This window comes from Chaetodon auriga, chromosome 14 (assembly GCF_051107435.1).
Source record: "Chaetodon auriga isolate fChaAug3 chromosome 14, fChaAug3.hap1, whole genome shotgun sequence".
NCBI lineage: Eukaryota > Metazoa > Chordata > Actinopteri > Chaetodontiformes > Chaetodontidae > Chaetodon > Chaetodon auriga.
This window is the reverse complement of record NC_135087.1, coordinates 8881294-8899760: the sequence shown is the minus strand read 5'-3', so window position 1 is coordinate 8899760 and position 18467 is coordinate 8881294. Positions and strand designations below refer to the sequence as shown.

The window sequence follows — 18467 nt, the reverse complement described above, 5'->3', positions numbered from 1 at the left end:
GAGGCAGGAGCACACACGGAGCTCCCAGGTGGAGGTGAGACAAGATCCAAGCAAAGACGATGCACAGCCCCACTTTTAGAAAGAGGAGAATGTGGTAGATGACGATGCTCTGTGTGCTGACTGGGGAGTTGGCCTGAGGAAAGATTTGAACTGATTAATTTTCACATGTATTTATGTCGACTGCAGTAAAACATGTCATGATGCGTGCAAGTGTGAACCAGCAGCCTTGCTGAACCTGAACATCTGCTGCATCAGCCATCATCATGTCATCATCATCAGACCTCAGGAAGTGTGGCGTCTGACAGGAGGCAGTCCTCCTTCTCTTCTTCCTGCACCCAGAAGACCTTCGTGGCTGTGACTCTTCCATTGTCAGTGTCAGTCTGTCAAAGTAATGTTGGGTTTTGAGCACCTCAAACAATGATGAGATATTATAAACAAACATTAAAACAAATATGATCTGTTACATCAAATACAGTAAGATTGTTGGTTGAGTGTTACATTATTATTACAGCTAAAGCTAAATTGCATATTATTGAATTTAATGACAAAATGCAATAATTGCTAAATGCCAAGAAAACAAATACTTCAGTACAGTTTGTGAGAATACAAACACAGGATCATAAACATAGAATATGGGGAGGAGACCACATATTTGTAGCTAACAGATCTATTTAGCAGTTGAAAATCTATCTGTGTGTCTTATAATGATGTCTGCTGTCAGTTTTACTTACCGTGCACAAAGATTGTGCCTGATAGTGGAGATGAGCACGTTTTTTTTTTTATTAGTTTTTGATGTTGGCAACCACTGCAAGATAAACTTGGTACCACTTAGAATGTTTTTTCTTGAAACAGGAATTTTGTTTAAAAAATGCTATAGAAACATATAGAAAAGTAACAAAGTACTCAAGTGCTGTGCTTAAGTACAGTTTTGAGGTACATGTACTTGTGTTATAGTAAATTAAACTACCCAGCAGTATATAAAGTTATAAAGTCTATAGCACCTTCACCTTTTTCAGCTACAATATTTAAATTATATACATATTAATTCATCAATAATTCTGTTCCAATTATATAATATACATTATTCTGAAATGGGCCATTCTGCATAATGAATACTTTTACTTTTTGGACTTGAACTATATTTTGCTGCAGTAATATTGTTGAGTTCTTACTTGAGTAGTAGTACTTTAGAAGCAGAAGATCTGAGTACTTCTTCCACCACTGCATAAATACGAAATTCCTTCTCACGATTTCTACGTCCTCTTAGTGAGGATTGTTTGTGTAATACACCTTCCCAAACGAATGGGGGCGACATCTCTGATTCAGTTAAACTGCTTCCTTGACTCTTGTTGACCGGACAGGACGAACCGCGTAACATCAGCTTCCTACATAACATGGATGGGTCATAGATACTGCGCGTTCGCAGTAGCAGATAGTTTACAGATCTGTGATGGTTTACTGGACAAACTACTGAACCAGAAGTGCAGATTATGTCCCGTCTTTTGCATCTCGTGCAACGAAAGTAATGTATGAAGATGCGCACGAGCCGTTCGACTAGCTGTGACTGTATAATACTAGCGTAATAATACGTAGATGATAGTAGACGTTGTATTTCAAAAGACCCAGTTTTAACACGGAAACATTTGATGTGTTTGACAGTCGGAGGATAAAACTAATATTGTGTCACCGCTGTTTTTCTTGGCAGCTGTTGACAAATCCAAAGTTCATCCATGCAGGTAGAGTTGTGGTAGCTAACGTTGTTAGCTTGTTATTGTGTCTTTAGGCATGGCTAAGCCGCAGTAGCTAGCTTAGCTATATGTAGTATAGCATAGAGAGCGTGCTGTCATTGGATGTAACTAGCTACAGTATATCTGACAGGACTTCCGCATAGTACTCTATCACATTAAATAAGTTAGCTCAGTGTCTTTTTGCGCCTCTTTTTCTCCGTTTTTAGAGCCGAAAAGATAATCGATAATTGGATTATCGTTTCAGGCATTTTTCAAAGAAAGCTACCAAACATTTGATGATTGCAACCTCTTAAATGTGAGAAAATGCTGCTTTTCTTTGCCTAACGCGGTAACAAACCGTTAATCGTTAATCAATTAATCACTCAGAAAATTGGAAGCTTTTTTGATAAACGATTAATTGATTCGTTTGTGTACTTTCTCAAGGAAAAATGCCAAACATTTTCTTGTCAAATGTGAGTACTTGCTTTGCCTCTAAGAACTTTTGATGGGCATTTTTCACTTTCTTATTGATCCAGCAATTAATCAAGAAAATAATTGGTTTCAGCCCCAATGTCCTTTTGTAACACACATATTCTTTGTTTCCTCAAACCTCCAGGCTGAACACACACTCACTGACTGAGCTTCAATGGCATCCTGTTCCACAACAATCCCTCACTGCTGTCTCAACAGTGGACTGTGGATAGCCTCAAGCACTGAATGAAGAATGGCAAGGTTTAGGCGCAAATCTTGCATCACATTAATTGCTTTGGTGTTGCTTGTGCTCATAATAACAGTGGTCTTGAAGGCGCTCACACCAGAGGACTCTCCTTTCAGCGACCCGGTTGGTGTGGAGCTGTTCTTGGACAGAAAGACTGAGACCCAGAGGGAACACAGCAAAAAACCTGAACAGATCAAAATGAATGACTCTGCTCAGTCAGAAAAAGATGCAGAACTGGAAGCTGCACTGAGGAAGTTCCCTCCCCCGAACTACTACCTCCATGCTTTCTACTACATATGGTTTGGGAACCCCAAGTTTGATGGCAAGTATATCCACTGGGACCACGCGCAGCTGCCACACTGGGACTTTAAGGTGGCTCAGGGGTATCCGCAAGGAAGACACATCCCACCTGATGACATCGGGTCCAACTTCTACCCCTCTTTGGGGGCTTACAGTTCCAGGGATCCCTCTGTTATAGAGGCTCACATGCAGCAGCTGCGTACAGCAGCCATTGGTAAGACAGAGATCAACCTAAACTGAGGTCCAGGGCAGTAATTCACTAATTCAGTGATTCCACCATAAGGTTGAAATCTAGGGATGTCAAGGGCAGACTGACCTGGTTAATTTGCATTAAATACAGTTTCTTCATCAACATCATTATAAAATTCAGTGCCTCTGCCTTGAGGTACATTGATTCAGTTATGTTAGATTGCTGACGTCTGCCACTGCACTCACTGGCCTCATGTTACCTCGCATTAAAATGATCTGGGGAAAAAGGGAGCACTGGTGTAGGATCAGTACTCAGTATTGGCCTGAGTTGATGATTCAGAATATATATCAAGAGGGAAAAGGTCAGATCAGTGTGCCCGTATTGAAATCACTCTCCCATTATTAATAAAGACATTTTTCCAGCATTACACAATGTTTGACATAGCACATGCATGCAAAATCACATGTAAAATGATTAAAGTGATCTTCAGTGCAGTTTAACTGTGTTTCACTGTTACACACTGAATCTGACAAAACTGTAACTACAGCATGAAGCCCCCCTAAAAAAAAAAAAATTAAATGAGCTCATTTTGTTGATTTTCATTATTATAAACACCTAATGGTTATGCCATGTATATAAATAAACAGTAACACTGAGTTATTGCCCTACCCTACGTTATGTAACATGTTGTGTCATGTAATCCATATTTTGACTGATAAAAGGAAAATGATTGTTGCTATGTTAATTTCAGCCCCTAATGCATTATTCCTGCATCACAGTCACTTCAGCACATAGACACTATGTGAATCATTCTGTTTCTGAACAATTTTCTTTCATTCAGGTTCACTGTTCCTGTTTGTAACCGTGTTTATTCTCAGGTGTCATTGCGGTTTCCTGGTATCCTCCTAATATGAAGGACGATAATGGTGAGACAGTGGATGACATCGTGCCTTTGCTGCTGGAAGTGGCCCATAAGTACCATATTAAGGTCTGTATGAAGATATGAGTGAGTTTAGCAGCCGTTTGTTTTAAATTTAGCAGTGTGCTAAGTGTTTGATGTACAGAGTTGCTTAGAAACGGCTAATATTCTGAAAAATGTCTGTTTGTGAGAATGTCTTGTGTTGCCATTGAATGTGTTTCCATGTTGCTGTCACTTGTTTACAGGTAGCGTTTCATATTGAACCATTCAAAGGAAGGGATGAAGTCAACATGTTCACTAATGTCAAATACGTCATTGAGAAGTGAGTAACGCACTGTTTCCTCTGTGTCGTCAGTCGGATGTCAGCACCATGATGTTACACTCCCTCTGGAAATCATGTCACGATTCATGGCATCAATCAGTAACTATCACGTTTGTGTCAGTCTTTCTGTTCCTGTGACATTTTCCTTATACTTCCTCTTCACAGATACGGGGAGCACCCCGCTTTCTTCAAGTACCGGACAAACACTGGCAAGCTTCTTCCACTCTTCTATGTGTATGACTCATATCTGATGAACTCGGAGCAGTGGGCCAAACTGCTAAAACACACAGAGAGTAACAGCATCAGGGACACCCCGTATGACGCCATCTTCATCGCCTTGCTGGTTGAGGAGAAACATAAGAGGGATATCCTGACTGCCGGTTTTGATGGTCTCTATACTTACTTTGCTACTAATGGATTTTCCTATGGCTCCACTCAGCGGAACTGGGACTCTATAAAAGCTTTCTGTGAAGACAACAACCTGATATTCATCCCAAGTGTGGGCCCCGGGTATATTGACACAAGCATTCGCCCCTGGAACTTCCAGAACACTCGAAACCGCATCAACGGCAAATACTATGAAACCTCGCTGAGTGCCGCATTGGAGGCAAGGCCTGATTTTATCTCTATAACATCTTTTAATGAATGGCACGAGGGGACACAGATTGAAATGGCAATTCCCAAAACTGGCCAGACAGTGTACCTGGACTACCTGCCCAATAAACCCTCAATCTACCTGGAGATCACTCGCAAATGGGCTGCGATATTTGGTGGCGAGCGACGGAAGTGGCAGGAATGATGTGACTAAGAACCATTGCGGACGTTTATTTATGGTTGTATAAATAATTACACAAAATACACATGATGAATAACTATGAGAGCAGCCACATGATTTGCAAAGCCACAGGCAAGTGAACTAAATTATCTTAATTTAAGATGCGGTGATGTATGTGATCTTTTTACACTTGGGTGAATTATTGTTAATTTAACTGATGTCTTATTACTTCTTGTTTACACGGCCTTGTAAGTTTTTGGGTTCATAACTTAATCAGCATGTTTTATCACCGTCTTCAGTTGAAAAAAAAACTGCATTGGCATGATTTGCCGTCCTGTAATCTGTGTCTATATTAAACCTCAATAGAAATTAATAAAGTGCACCCTGGAAAGGAAGGAAAGACGCCAATAAACAAAGCAGTCTGCCGGTGTAAAGCTGTCGCCTCACTCTGCTTCCAACTCTGCCTCAGCCCAAAAACGGCACAGCAAAAAGCACGACATAGATTTTGATATTTGAAAGACATGTCAGCCCAAAATCTGAGATGAATCATCGCGATGACAACACTGGAGGGATGACGGGACAGCAGTTCACTTACTGAAACAGGCAATGAGGGCAAAAGCAAAATTATTTTTATCTGTGGAATAGATGGCCGTCTCCTTGATGGTCTAACTCCAGTGAACTTGCTGCAAAAATGTGCATATCAGGAGGAAAAGTTTCATTTAATGTGACTATTATGACATGAAGATACAGAGTTTATATCGGTATCACTTTGATTGACAGACACATAAACTTCTTTGAAGCAGTTTTGCACTTGTCGTGAGGCATGCCACTCCTAAAATGGCATAATGTCCTCTGTGGTTCTGCAGGAAGCTTTCTCGAGTCTGAGAAAATGACCCTGACAATGTCGTGATGTCACGGCTCTGATGCAGGTAATGAGTATTGACTGAAACAACTGCAAACTGCACACCGTGAATGAGAACGCCACTGCAGTTTGCAGACTGGTAGGGTGGTAATATACCAAACATGGAGTCAGAACACACTAGAATAATAACTTCTCCATTCCCAGACGCAGCGTGTCAGTTTTTCTATTAGCTGACTGAACGCATCAGCTCGCTCCAGCACAGGTGAATTCTGACCTGCGCGTCTGTCGGAGCCGGCAAAGAGATTGCATCGAAAATAGGAAACACAAGCCTGAATTTGTTATTCAGGCTTCAGTAGATGCGAATGGGACAAATATTGGTATGACGGACATGTAATGCAGCCGAATCTTAAACCTGCAGTAACTGATTTATGAGATGTGAGAGCTGCAGATACAGTTTTCCAGCAGTCACAAAGAAGCATCATTCATTTTGAGTTGTGTTTCTGCCCCCCTGGCGAATGTAAGCCCAGTGTTCACTCTCTTTTAGCTCTGCTTTTGGTCCCTACCCACTCTTGAGGGAGATATCTGTCTCTTAAGCTGCCAAATGCTCCCGAGTGTTCAGCAGCTAGCCTCGAACTGGTAGTTTACATTGGATTTTTAGAGCTGTTCCACTGAAAACTGCTGCCCGCTGTGGCTGAAAACCACACGAGGGCCTATAAGTTGTCGTATCTCAGCCTGTGCTCTTTCAGTTTTGACCCCTCTCACCCTCAACTTTTATGGAAGTGCAACAATAAATCACTAGAGTGCCCCTTTCAATAATTAATGAAGACTGAGCTCATAGGCATTACTGGTGATGTTAGAGGTTTAATGATGCTAATAGCTACATTTCAAAGCTGAAGTGCCTCTTTGTTATTTGTAGAATAATTAACCCACCTTTTGCACCGAGGCATCAATCTGTTGTTTGTAGCAGCAAGTGCTCTGAATTACATGAAAATGCTATGGAAATTAGTGTGAATGACTTTACTGATTTTGGATGGGGTTAGAGGTTGCGGTCATACCAGCAGTCATAGTTCACACTTTGGCCTACATCTCTGAAAGGCAGCCATGTGCCACATAAACCTCCCATTATTCTCTTATTTGGATAAACAGTCGATGCAGGCCAAGGTGGAGAGGGAGAGGGGTGGGGTGTGTGTGTGTGTGTGTGTGTGTGTGTGTGTGTGTGTGTGTGTGTTTGGAGGGGGTGCCTTTGATCCGCGTTTCCTCGCAGCACAAATGATTCACCTGTTTATTCAAATGAGAAGCTTAAGCAGATGATTGAAGTGTAATATGCACTAACGCTGGATCTCAGCATCCCACACACACACACACACACACACACACACACACACACACACACTGGAGCTCCGCCACAGCCTGCAGCTGCATTGACGGTAAACAGAGTAAGGTAGCGCATGGGCAGCCAGCAGGGAATTATTCCACATCGCATCACATCCCTGAGCATACATGGCGTCCTCACACACCGAGCCATGAATTTAGTGTGCAGGCTCACGGGGTAGCCGCCAATTTCTCTCCTTCTTTTTTTCTTTTCTTTTTTCTTTTTTTTCTTTTTTTCTTTTTTTTTTTTTTTTTTTTTTTTTTTAGCAGCCATCATTCGTTGCGTCGGTGTGCACCAGCGAGGAAGATTCAGCGCACATTGCTACAGTAGGTACCATCATTTCCTGGATCAAGACGATGGGATGTGGGCTCATCCGGATCTATCCCTGCAAACACGGCGGACGGGCGCGATTTTTTTTTTTTTATTCCAAACGCATCCACATCTTCCGTATGTTGCAAGGTGTCTTTGAGGAGGGTACGGACCTCTGGAGGAAATGAGAAGAGGGGTCTATTTTGACTCACGCCTGTCGAGATGGTGAGTGTAATGCATGGCTATTTCTTTCCCTGCACCCCATGGCTGAGTACCTGCTTTTGAAGGCAAATCCTCGCCAGCTAATTAGAAAAGAACCCCCACAGAAAAAAAAGGAAAAAAAATGTCACAATGAATTCACCGGGCGCGCTTTCCCATTTTCCTCGGGATGTTTCTTTTTACATCTCGTTTTTAACCCACCGGGCAGTTTAGGCTACACTTAAGCGAAATGTAAAGCATTTTTCTCCACTGAATGCGACTTGTGTTTCCAATCTTCCATTGCACTCTCACCCGCGTTTGCATGGCACATACTGCACATTTCACAGCACCATCCTCCGCGCTATTACTTATATTCTGCGCGTTTCTGGTGCGCAAAAGGCTGCTTTGGCAACACATGAAATATTCCAGTGTGCCTCCAATATTCTCATCAACTTCGATGCGGTGTCACGCCAGCAGACAACCATTTTAAACAGCGGCTCGGCTGGAGCATCGCGTTTTAAAATGACCTTCAGTGCTCGCTGGCTGGAAATTGATTCTCACCTGGGATGGAGTGTCCTTTTACAATCGGTGCTGTTGCTTTCCTGACGCAACACGCATAAATCAACATGAAGACAGGGAAACGAAACATGGTATTTTGCAAGAGCGCTTTCCTTCTGCCCTTTAGCTGTTACTGAAACCACATCAGGGATTGGGTGCATCTCTGTGCTTGATGCTTGCTACCAAAATCTGCCTTGCGTTTTTTTTTTTTTTTTTCTCCTTCTCCCTGCCTCTCTCCAGTCATCTCAAACGTAGCCCCGCTGCAGACTACTCACCCATGCGGTGCTCTTTTCGTGTCCCAAATACATCACAATGCATTTGACAAAACCCCAGTTGTGTTGTTCAGAACGTGAATGAATGTTTGAGCTGCACATGTCTCACTCAGCGCTCATTTCTCGGCTCAGAGATGGAAAGAAGAGAGGAATGCATCAGCTGCGCGAGCCATGCAGTATTCCCCTCTCATGTTAAATACTGTGACCTCAGCACCATCACCATGGAGACACTATAACTTTACCACACACTGCATATTTAATAGGTCTGATTTTGATCTCTGGGCTGCTGCACACTTGAGCCTTCCTTGAATCTATACCGTTTTATGTATTTGACATCAACATATGAAGGTATGCACGGGCTGCATCCTCTTGTAAAGCAAAGGGCTTATCGCTGCTGCTGACAGAAAACATGTTTCAGCAGTGTAAGAGGATTTGCCTACATGAAAATGTATTGATACTGTAAGCTTTTAAAAGGAGTCGCACTCATCTGGCCCGGGTTCATGTGGCCTTTGTGCACAGATCCGTGTCCCTAAGTCACACAGATGGGAAAGATGAAGGGGCGCTGTCATACATAAGGCCGGCATTATTCCCCATATGTCATATAGGACAGATGATAGGAGGAAGGTCAGTGTCGGAGCTGGAATTACTGATTTAAACCTGCTTTAGTGATGTGCGAAATAAAAAGTCACCTCTCAAGGTCTGTTTCTGCACTTGGACTCTCAATCTGCTTGTATGGCCTCTTTATGCAACATGCAGGTGTGTTGAGCCCCAGAAAGCCGGAGAGTCGGGGGCCTTTCTACTCCCCTCAGCCTTAAGATGGCAGCATTCTCTTACAATATGTAGTACATGCCAAAAAGTAATAACAGCAGCTTGCTTACATCCATGCTTAACTAGAAAATTTAAAACAACACCCATGATTAACTGGCGACTTTGCTGTAACCTTAGTGTTTTCCTTTTATTTTCCAGCAAATGTAAAAGATTTTGGAGGTGAAGCTTGTCTCTACATGCAGATTGCATACATCCTCCAGACATGTTGCTGCTTGCTGTTTCTGTGTTGATGCTTGGTTTCTTCCCCCCTCTCCAGTCCTAACTGGCTCTCTCTGATTCTGTCTCTCTCTGCTCACATGAAGGAGGCATCATTAAGAAGACCTGTACATTCAAGATCAAACACACCTCATTAGATCATTGTGGATCATTGTTACTCAGCGTTAGAGCAAAGAGGCATCTCTCAGCTGTGACCTGTAATTTTTTTTTTTTTTCGTCTATGAGCGCTGAATCACAGAGAAGATTGCTCCCACCGTCGACCCAATGTAGGAACTCCTCCCTCCGGTTCCCACAACTTCGACTCTTCCTTGGATTTCAGCATTCAGTCAAATCCACCAGGTTTGTCTTATGATGTTCATGGAGAGGCAGCATGTTTTTCTGTCTGAGTATTGATCCAATCCTGTGTGGCAGGGTGTATATTCATATTATAGTAAGAATAGGAACACTGTGTTTACATGCAGATGCTCACAAGCCGGCTGAATTTAAGTGAGGCACAAATGATGTTCACAGTCAATGATCCAGTGTAACAGACATTAAAAACTCATGGTCCTAATGTGCAAAACTTTCACACGATTAGATGAGCAGTCTAAATGTTGTAGTATCATGTTGATCATGACTTTATTCTGCCCCCCCCTTTGCTGTGCCCTTTTCAGGACGGAGTATGCCATCTGCACCTTTTCACAGAATCCTACGACCCCTCCTGCTCGGCACTTTCATACTGGGATGCTTTGTGACCCTGTTTTTGATGTATTTTAAACCATCCACCAGCTGGTTATCGGGTCCTGTAGAGTCAACAGCGTCCACAGACCGGGTCAAGAACCTCTTCTCCACCAAGAGCGATAAAAACGTAACCACCGTGCTGATCTGGCTCTGGCCCTTCGGACAAACCTACGACCTGGGTGTGTGCAGCTCTCTCTTCAACATCGAGGGCTGCTTCATCACCGCAGACAGGAACCTCTACAACAAGTCGGATGGGGTCGTCATCCATCACCGAGACATCTGCACCGACCTCTCCAACCTGCCGCCGCTGCAGCGACCATCCTTCCAGAAGTGGATATGGATGAACTTGGAGTCGCCGTCGCACTCCTCCCAGCTGCCTGGGATCGAGAACCTGTTCAATCTGACTCTCAATTACCGTCAGGATGCTGACATTGAAGTGCCTTATGGGTCCATCGTAGCAGCGGAGGGGGAGGAGGACTTTGTCCCACCCAGCAAAAACAAGCTGATCTGCTGGATTGTGAGCAACTGGAACCAGGACCACGTGCGAGTGAAATACTACAATGAGCTCTACAAACACATTGAGGTTCACGCGTATGGACAAGCCTTCGGGGAGTACATCTCTGACCAAGACTACTTCCCCACCATCGCCAGCTGTAAGTTCTACCTGGCTTTCGAGAACTCCATCCACAAGGACTACATTACTGAAAAACTGTACAACCCGCTCTCTGTGGGGACAGTGCCAGTGGTTCTCGGCCCGCCCAGGCAGAACTACGAGAACTTTATCCAGGGAGACGCCTTCATCCACGTGGACGACTTCACCTCGCCCAAGGAGCTGGCCGATTACCTGCTGCTCCTGGACAAGAACGAGGAAATGTACCTCAGGTACTTTGAGTGGCGGCGGCACTTTAAAGTAAAGAAGGCCTATTTCTGGGCAGAGCACACATGCCTGGCTTGTGATTACCTGCGCAGGCACAAGGAGTACAAGGCATTCAATAACCTTGACAAGTGGTACTGGGGCGGGTAGTGCTCTGAAGGGCTATGCAGTGCTTGTTTTGTCATTGAAGGCAGTGCTTTAAGATATTTGTCCTTCGGTTAACATGAAGGTTCATTACTGTTCTGTCCCGAGCTCCTGAATGATGTTTTTTTTATTGGTTCTGTGGCACAGTGAGACATCCATCTTATTTTGTTTTTTTATTTGCAAGCCAAATTTGCTCAGCCTTACTTTGCATTTTGTGTTACTCATTTATTATTTATTTTCTATGAATTACAAATGCACTACATTTTTTTTAATTATTTCAGCCCATGTTTTGCTTAACATGCCCACATTTGCTGCTATTTTTTAATGTTTTTGTTCTGTCATTAGTGTGAATGCGTGATTGTATGGACGTTCCTGTGTATCAGATGACATTCATGATGTGAGGTTGCTGTTTTTGTTTTTTTGAAACACCACGTTTTTCAAGTGGCACACAGTGGACATTGGAATAGGCTGCAGGAGGAGACTGACATAAAAAGTGAAAATATTTATGTAATATTTATTCAAGTGAGGCATTATATGATAAAAACAATCTCATCTGTGCTAGTGATGCAGTCACCTATGCAGTGTTTACTGAACTCAAATGTGAAAGTAGTTCAATTGTGTCATGTACATATTTGTGTATTTTTGGAATTATGTAGCTGTCATTTTTTTTTTTTATTATTATTTTTGTAAGTTAGCATCTGCACTGCTAATCCAACCTATCTTTATATATGTACAGTAAGACAGACGGTCATCATAGTAAGTGGTTGTAGATGACATATGGTGATCATTACCCTGGTAGTCTCCGACAGCAGATGTGACTGCTCTGTGAGAGGGAGGCTACTATTTTAATCATGTTGTGAGTTGTTCATTGTCACATGTGATGTGTCACAGTGCAGTTGAATCCCGTGTGGATGATGAGAGTACAGTACGGAGCTGGGGCACCGCAACATGAAACTCCTGGACCTCATTATGTTGCATTCTGATTTGACCTAAAAAAAAAACTGTTATTTAAGTGAAAACAGTGACGACAAAGATGAAGCTCCTCTGCCTCGCGTGCTGTACTGTCATCCCACTAAAATATTTACACTGATATTTTCAACTATTCCAAGCAGGTGTTAGCATATGGGTGAAGTGGGTGTAGGACGGTGTCAGATCAGGTGAGCTCTGCCCACGTGTTTGGGATCTGTTAAGAACAATGTGAAAGATGTGAAGTGTTGACGATTATTTCTGTCTTTGAGTCATCACACCGCGGTGTTGTTTGAGGAGTTAGAGGTTGCATGTGAGAAATATTTTTCTGGATTTTTTTGTTTACTCCTGTTTACAGTTGTGTGGCTCGCCAGCCAACCTGCACCACTCAAGATCACACTCTAAAAAGACAGCTCGGCATCTGTACATATCACATCACTTTTAAATGTTGTCGGAACAGCTAATCCATGAACAATGCATCTGAACAGCACTCAGCAGCTACTGACATGATGGTTAAGTCTTTACAGGACGTACTGTGGAAAACCATGTCAACACTTTATGCAAGGTGAGCTGGTGTCTTCTTGGTCAAAGTACTCGAACACGCTTCAGGATCAGGTTTCATTTTGATTTCCTCTGTCAAAGGGACCATTGATGTAAATTAGGATGAATTCAATTATTTTTTTTATGGAATATGGTTCCACATGCCATAGTGAAACCTGTATATAACCCTTGTAGTGAACTGAATCGTCATCAAGGTCAAACCAGCCCACTAACACAGGTCGTTTCTGTGCATCAGGCTGAGGATGGTGTTTGTGTTAGCGGGGAAAAGAAAAAAAAACGTGTTGTATATATTTTTCATGTTCAAATCTCTTTATAACATGCAAGTATTGTCAGGCAGTGAATGTGATTTCACTGCACCTTTGTAAGTGACGCTGGTGCTTCAAGAGGCTGTGAATCAAGGCGAAAGGAGAGAGACGCTTGAAAAGGATGATGTCAGAGATAATGGTTTTAGTGTTGTGAGGTGGGAGTTTTCATCAAGGGAGGCAATTTTACACTGTTTTTTTTGTTTTGTTTTGTTTTTGATTAGGCGGTAGTCTTGTTGGCATGACCTAATTGAGAACGTCGTGCCAAAATGCAGCAGAGATATAGCACTTTTTATTCATGTGGAGTTGTGTGACTCACTGTGCTGGTGCCTGTCTTAGATGGAGCTATTGTGAGTTCATAAACTGTCATCCAAGACCTCGGCTGTCCCACAGATTAACTTATGAAACTGCCACTCATGGTTTCATATTGTACAGTCCAATTTCATGTATGAAAACAAAGGTTTCTTGTCTAATGTGGTTGGTGACTTTAAGGAACAAAAGATTTTGATTTTTTGTGTTGTCCGTCTCTTTCACCCTCTCTTTCTTTCTCTCTTTTTTGCACAAAAACAAACACGAGGGGCTGTGGCTTCTCCGTCCCCCGTCTGAGTTCACGAGTGTGTCACAGCACCAGAGAGTGAATCAGGATGTCTCTGGATGCTGTCTGACCTGGCACTGATTTTGCTGGAGTCCTTAAAAAACACTGCATACCACGGGAGATGAAATCTTCGCAAGTGGTTGATCGTGACGATTTCCTCGGAAATGCTCATTTTCTGCCAGTTCACTGAAACAGTCAGTGAGTCAATCAGTACAAGTTTTTTGCCAAATCATTGTATTTTGCCAAATGTTGTGTTTTAACTGTAGATGTCTGATAGTGTCAAAGAAAATAAAGATATGGACAAATGAGCAAACATGAGTGGAGCTGACAGCACTTTTTTTGACAAGCCTGATCATGTATGTGATGGTTACCTTTCGAATAATCTCACACTGAATCTAGTTTTCATTCCATGGTGGTCTGCTGCCCGTAAACAAATAGCTCGACATTTTGGGAAATACGCTTGTTTGCTTTTTTCCCAAGAGTTCGATGAGAAGATTAATGCCTTTATTATGTCTGTACAGTAAATACATAGCAAGAACCAGAAGCTAGTTAGATGCTATTTTAACTTAGCAGGAAGCTGTAAACAGAAGGATGCAGCGAGCCTGTTACATGCTGTTCTTCCCCATTACCACTCTTTATGCTAAGCTAACCTCATAATTAGCAAACAGATATGAGAATAATGCCGATCTTCTCATCTATTTCCCTGCATGAAAGTGAGTATGGGCATTTCCCAAAATGTCCATATTCCTTTAAATTTGAGTACTTCCATCATTTTACATGAATCTTGGGAAAACTTCATGTAGGTTAACGCAAGCTGGTCTTAACACATTTTATGGGATGTCACCTAATATAGTGTTCTTGCATCCACGTCAAATACAATTTCCACAAATGTTGCCCACTCTGTTCTCCGGTGCCATGTAATGCGGGCGGTAGTATAAATAGCTGTCCAAAAGCCTTGATAAGTGATTGATGAGAGCGAGGAGAGCTTGTTGTGGTGGTTACGCCTCGAGCCTCTGGCTGTTGTTAGTTACCCCATATCCTCACTAGCACTCTGGTATTTGTCTCCTCCACCACACAGAGATGACACATCTTTGTCAACTGCCTCTGCTTAGTGCTGCAGGTCAAAGTGTGTGATAAATGTGTGTGTAACCAGGATCAGTGGCGCAAATAATCCATCGATGTCATTTGAGGATTAATGTGAAAGTTCAGGTGGTGGTGGAGGGGGTTGTTCCTCCAGTTTTCAGAGCTCAAGACAGTGTTACAGAGGAGGACATTGTCCTCAGCACTGGCTCTCACATTTGCCTGGATAAATACAATAGAGAACATTACTCTGTAGATTGCATCTACTCTATCTACACTTCTTGAAGTGGCTGAAATCAATATTTTTCGGGCCAACAGCAGACAGACAAAGGTAGCTTCTAGCTGGTTATCAAAGTGGACCGTTTAACAGCTTAAGAGCCACATACTTCACTCAGGAGTTGATGGAGACCAGAGCTAAAATCGGAGTGAATATTGGATTCTTAAGGTGGCCAGAAAGACAACTCCAAATTAATACTGATGCTGTTTCCAATCTCCTGGATGTGCAACTATTCGTCAACACATTCACCATCATCTTAAACTGTGATAAGTTTCCCAGTGTTTGGTTCACAGCTTGTCGCTACGGCCCCCAAGTGACCAAAATATCAGTTATTCCAGGTATCAGATATCATTAAATGGCGTGATAATGCCAACAAATATTTTGCCATTTATCATCTCTATCATAGGAAGTGTTCCAGCACAAGGCACCAAGGATGCTGTTATTAGTGCTGGAAAGCTGGAGAATAAATGAAGTCATCTTTTTCTGAAGCTTTCTAAAGATGACTAAAGATCGAGATTTAGCTTGTAGCAGGTATGTTAGAGTTTCTTTGCCTTCTTTTTGTCTTTTTTGCTTTCAAACACCATCTCTGTTTTACAGGCTTTGAATAATTGAACAAAATTCTCGTTACAAATTCCTTATTTAGGTGATATATTGAAGTATGTTTTTGTGCTCTGACCTGCCGCTGCCGGCATCCAAAGGTAATCAGCAGCTTCATCTACACAGTTTCCAAATACCACAAACTCTGTGGGCTGGGAGGAGGCGAGGGATCGAAGAGGAGAACATTTTAATGGGTTGTGCATTCCTAGGGGTAGACAACTTTCTCTCCTCTTTAGCGGTGGAGCTCATATGTCTGGCTCTGTGACAGGTCTCGTCACCCACTCATACCATGACTCATTTTGGTGAGAACTTGGGAAGGGGAGGGGACAGACTCTGTGGCATTACCGGGATACTCATAGGACCTCCCTGAAGGGGTGTAAGGTTTTGTGAGATAGTAGACTTAGTAGATTGTATCTCCTCACCCCCCTGGCAACCCCCTACGTGGCTATCCTGTTCAGAGGAAAATGCTGCGTTGAAAGCGAGCTCTCCACGTTGCAGAACCTGCTCAAAAGGCCAGGTTTGTGACAGTCCTCTCATTAACTACTAGAGCCAGTCCTCATCTCAACTTAATGGATCCCACTTATGCTGTCATCGCCATGCCAACCAGCTGTCAACTCTGGTGCGGCGAGGCTTTTGTGCTTCAGAGAGATGCAACTGTGTTGTGTTGATCTGTCTCAGTCTACAACAAGTCGCCACCTCAAAGGAGCCACCAATGTAAATGCTCCTCTTCTTCTCTGAGATCATTTGATTAAGAGGGGGGAAAAACATTCACTGACACCTTATTGTAAAGACTGAATACATTAAGATAAGAGGACACCCGAGTCCAGGTCAAATAAAGGCCTATTTATTGGGGCTAGACAGGCCGCATACGAAATCTGTTGGCAGCTGCTCGCTAGTTGACTTCAGAGGATTAAGCAGGCAAAAAGGAATACGCAAGATCAGCAAGCTTTTTGCTCTGCAGAGCTGGCACTGTCTGGTGTAGAAGTTAATAATCCAAGGGACAAAGAGCAGCACCTGTTATCTATCAGATCCAAATCAGAGCAGTTAGAATAAAATCACAAAGAGGCATGCTTGAATGCACATTAACGCTGACAATATAAACACGATATACAATAATCTCTGCTTTAATAACGCTGCCTGTTGACGTGCAATTTATTTCATTTTATGTTAATACACTCATAGTGATGAGAGTTTTTGTTTGCTGGTGAATATAGGTCACCTCCACCCTGGCTTGATGTCACATGATGACAGACATAATGTGCAGCAGCCACCAATGCAACAAAGATTAGAAGCTTTTGAGAGGCAATGGCTATACTTGTCCTACAGTTGGTTCTGAGTTTATTTAAGGTCTGCACGGCTTTGTGATTTGCAGCCACCGATCTGGACACCAGCAGGGAGCAGGGATACAATACAGTGGTAATTTAATCCAAAGCACCAGATGACTCGGTGTAATCCGGCAGATCCACCCACTTTGAAATAAGCAGAACCTGAAGGATGGCACGGCTTCAAATCAAAGATATTTCCTACACCTGAATTCTTGACATGATATGGTTATTTTGTGCTGAAAGCCTTACATAACGTGCAGCTTGTAGGTCAAAGTCTTACATTATCCTCAGAGATACCACCTACGTACACCACAGAGACATGCTCCACCATCACTTACAAATCCAACGGTGCATGACATACATATGCATGCACTTCATGTATTACACACATGCATTACATTTATTTACAAGAGTGTAACTCAAGATGGATTTCTTTACAAGCACTGGTGCTGAAGAGAAAACAGGGGGAGAGAGTTCATCTAGAGAGAGCTGACCTTCCTGTGTGTGTATATGAGGGATTAGGCCTGTGGGCTGGGCCGGTGGTCTTCTCAGGCTATTTTTATGAAGATGTCCGCCCCCTGATCCTTTTGGAAAATTGATATGAGCACATGTTCCAAGATTCAGATGTAATTAGTCGACTGTCAGTCAAAGATGCTGAAGAGGAAGGTTTTTTTTAACCAGCCAGAAAAGGGCCATTTGTGCGGTTTCAGACATGCATGTTGTCACCTATGCATTCACTTGGCATGTGTGACTGAGCCATATACACAGAGACAGAAAGGCATTTGAACTCCATATTGTTGTGTATGTACAACAATACTAAAAATCACCAACATAAGAATTTTGCCACCAAATACAAGAGTTTTTTTTGTATTACTGTTTACTGTTTACCCAAACTAAACATGGCATAACGTATGCCAGTCATGCTAATAATTTGTCAGAGTTTTGCATCTGTGCTATGTTGACCCAAACTGGGTCAGTTTTTAACCCCGTGATTTTTTATTCTGTATTTCTAATCATCTTTTGTTCCAGATCAGTATGCTATGAATGGGTTTTTAATGAGGTTACAAGAGCATCGCTATCAGCAAGATGGTCACCATCAAACTGTCCTGTCAGCTCCGCCTCCTCCTTTCTTTTGCTGTGGATGGATTGAACATCCACAGGCCCGCAGCTTCTGCCTTCTGAAGTGCAGCCAAGGCGCTCTCAATAGCTACTGAGAGGTCCTGGCATTATAGTTCAGTACCTGGCAGCCACAAAGCTGCTGGCGCCTACCTCTCATAAGCCATCTGCAACTGCTTGTGTGTAGAGCAGGCACTGATGAAGGCCACAAGTGTGTCCAGACATGTCGCAGCATCCAAATAGCCATCTATCTCTGCTGTATACCAACATTCAGTCTGATATTAGTGTGTGGAAAAGCAAGATTTTGCATCTGTAGGCTCAAATGTGTTTTTTGTGTGAAACAC

The 18467-nt window shown here is 42.7% G+C and overlaps 2 protein-coding genes across 5 annotated transcripts; both read left to right on the top strand.

Moving 5' to 3' along the window:
- The first annotated feature begins 1405 nt into the window (after positions 1-1405).
- Positions 1406-5385, top strand: manea (mannosidase, endo-alpha). 4 transcript variants are annotated; one of them, XM_076749520.1, is made up of 7 exons: positions 1453-1736; positions 2172-2200; positions 2344-2459; positions 2562-2959; positions 3814-3923; positions 4100-4176; positions 4342-5385. In XM_076749520.1, exons 3-7 carry the CDS (start codon positions 2452-2454, stop codon positions 4973-4975), a joined length of 1227 nt encoding a protein of 408 aa, XP_076605635.1. In that variant the 5' UTR covers positions 1453-1736; positions 2172-2200; positions 2344-2451; the 3' UTR covers positions 4976-5385. The 4 variants fall into 4 exon arrangements, with proteins under 4 accessions (XP_076605632.1, XP_076605633.1, XP_076605635.1 ...); XM_076749519.1 differs by having other exon boundaries at positions 1633-1736; positions 2344-2959; XM_076749517.1 differs by having other exon boundaries at positions 1406-2200; positions 2344-2959.
- A 1640-nt stretch (positions 5386-7025) lies between these two features.
- fut9a (fucosyltransferase 9a) lies at positions 7026-14043 on the top strand. The gene is made up of 3 exons (XM_076748434.1): positions 7026-7719; positions 9653-9905; positions 10220-14043. Exon 3 carries the CDS (start codon positions 10228-10230, stop codon positions 11308-11310), a length of 1083 nt encoding a protein of 360 aa, XP_076604549.1. The 5' UTR covers positions 7026-7719; positions 9653-9905; positions 10220-10227; the 3' UTR covers positions 11311-14043.
- The last annotated feature ends 4424 nt before the right edge of the window (positions 14044-18467 follow it).

Excerpts from the sequence above, each read along its gene's own strand:
- manea (XM_076749517.1), top strand. The coding sequence starts at position 2,452 with ATGGCAAGGTTTAGGCGCAAATCTTGCATCACATTAATTGCTTTGGTG. Across the intron at positions 2,960-3,813 it reads GCTGCGTACAGCAGCCATTG|GTGTCATTGCGGTTTCCTGG; the intron begins GTAAGACAGAGA and ends GTTTATTCTCAG. Across the intron at positions 3,924-4,099 it reads CCCATAAGTACCATATTAAG|GTAGCGTTTCATATTGAACC; the intron begins GTCTGTATGAAG and ends ACTTGTTTACAG.
- fut9a (XM_076748434.1), top strand. The coding sequence starts at position 10,228 with ATGCCATCTGCACCTTTTCACAGAATCCTACGACCCCTCCTGCTCGGC.